Source organism: Electrona antarctica (assembly GCF_951216825.1).
Source record: "Electrona antarctica genome assembly, chromosome: 5".
NCBI lineage: Eukaryota > Metazoa > Chordata > Actinopteri > Myctophiformes > Myctophidae > Electrona > Electrona antarctica.
The window spans coordinates 47,799,498-47,800,773 of record NC_136810.1 but is presented as its reverse complement, the minus strand read 5'-3'; the positions used below and the strand labels follow the sequence as shown (position 1 = coordinate 47,800,773).

At 47.6% G+C, this 1,276-nt stretch overlaps 1 protein-coding gene across 1 annotated transcript in view; it reads right to left on the bottom strand.

Moving 5' to 3' along the window:
* Window positions 1–658: 658 nt before the first annotated feature.
* LOC306924015 (low-density lipoprotein receptor-related protein 5-like) overlaps window positions 659–1,276 on the bottom strand; it is a gene marked incomplete at its 3' end in the record, with an annotated part of 33,161 nt that continues 32,543 nt past the window's right edge. Inside the window, exon 7 of the mRNA XM_079502358.1 lies at window positions 659–675. Coding sequence (XP_079358484.1) covers window positions 659–675 — 17 coding nt within the window. The remainder of the gene's footprint in view (window positions 676–1,276) is intronic.

The following is a 1,276-nucleotide window of genomic DNA, read 5'->3' as shown; positions in this document are numbered from 1 at the left end:
GAAGATATGAGGCAGTTTGTCCTCCAGCAGGGTCTGTCTGTTGCTGCCGTCCACGTTGATCACCTGAGGGACGCGCGTGGGGGAAAGAAAAGGGTGTCTTTGATGTTTTCAACAAAAAAAATGTGTTGGAAAACCTTTCAAATGTTAAAACATTTCCAAATGTTCACAAATAAGCAAAAACAGAGTGGGGCTTGTAGAGCGGCTATTTTCGCTATTTGTCTTACGACAAAGAAGTGTGCTTATAGATTCCATGTACAAAAATAAAAGGCGATAGTACCAATTTAAATTAAGTTAAGCTGTGGCATTGCGATCACCATCGTAGTGCTGACAGCTACCACGAATAGCATCACCACCATCATGTTGGCACACGGACAGGACTGACTCGTCAGTCGGTCACAAGTTGGCAGGAGTTTGCATGCTCAAAATCAAACAAAATATATGTCATATGGTGCAATATACGCACTTACCCACTCATACACACACACACACACACACTTTCTCGACTGCACTGTGTGTGTGTGTGTGTGTGTGTGTGTGTGTGTGTGTGTGTGTGTGTGTGTGTGTGTGTGTGTGTGTGTGTGTGTGTGTGTGTGTGTGTGTGTGTGTGTGTGTGTGTGCGCATGTGTTGTATTTATATTTCCAGATCACAAGGCATCTATTACCAGCTGCTGAAAACTGATACAAGGGATGGTGCCAACACATGCCGCACAGAGTAGATGCATGCATTGTGTGTGTGTGTGTGCGTGTGGTGGGTGTGTGTGTGTGTGCGTGTGTGTGTGTGTGCTTGTACACAAGTAAGATAGACAGACAGAGAGAGACATACAGTCCATAGACAAGACAGACAGACAGAATGCAGCGGTGTTACGACAGAAAAGCGAGAGCTGCAATTGGAAAGGCTGCAATTACAGTGTGTGTCAACCCTCCCTTCTCCAACCCTCCCCCTCCCCTCCACTGACTGACTGACTGACTGCTATTACTGGACACACGGCCACGGGAAATAGACACAGCCCTTTAATTTTAGACACACCTACAGTCAGCTGCTGCCTTTGTGTGTGTGTGTGTGTGTGTGTGTGTGTGTGTCGTGCGTGCGTGCGTGCGTGCGTGCGTGCGTGCGTGCGTGCGTGCGTGCGTGCGTGCGTGCGTGCGTGCGTGCGGTGCGTGCGTGCGTGACCCCACAAAAACTTGGATGTGTGTCTCAAAGAATATGATTATTGGCAGAATCGTGGAAAGTTTAGAAGATGTTTCACTGCAATCGGTGGTTGTTGCAATTACTGCA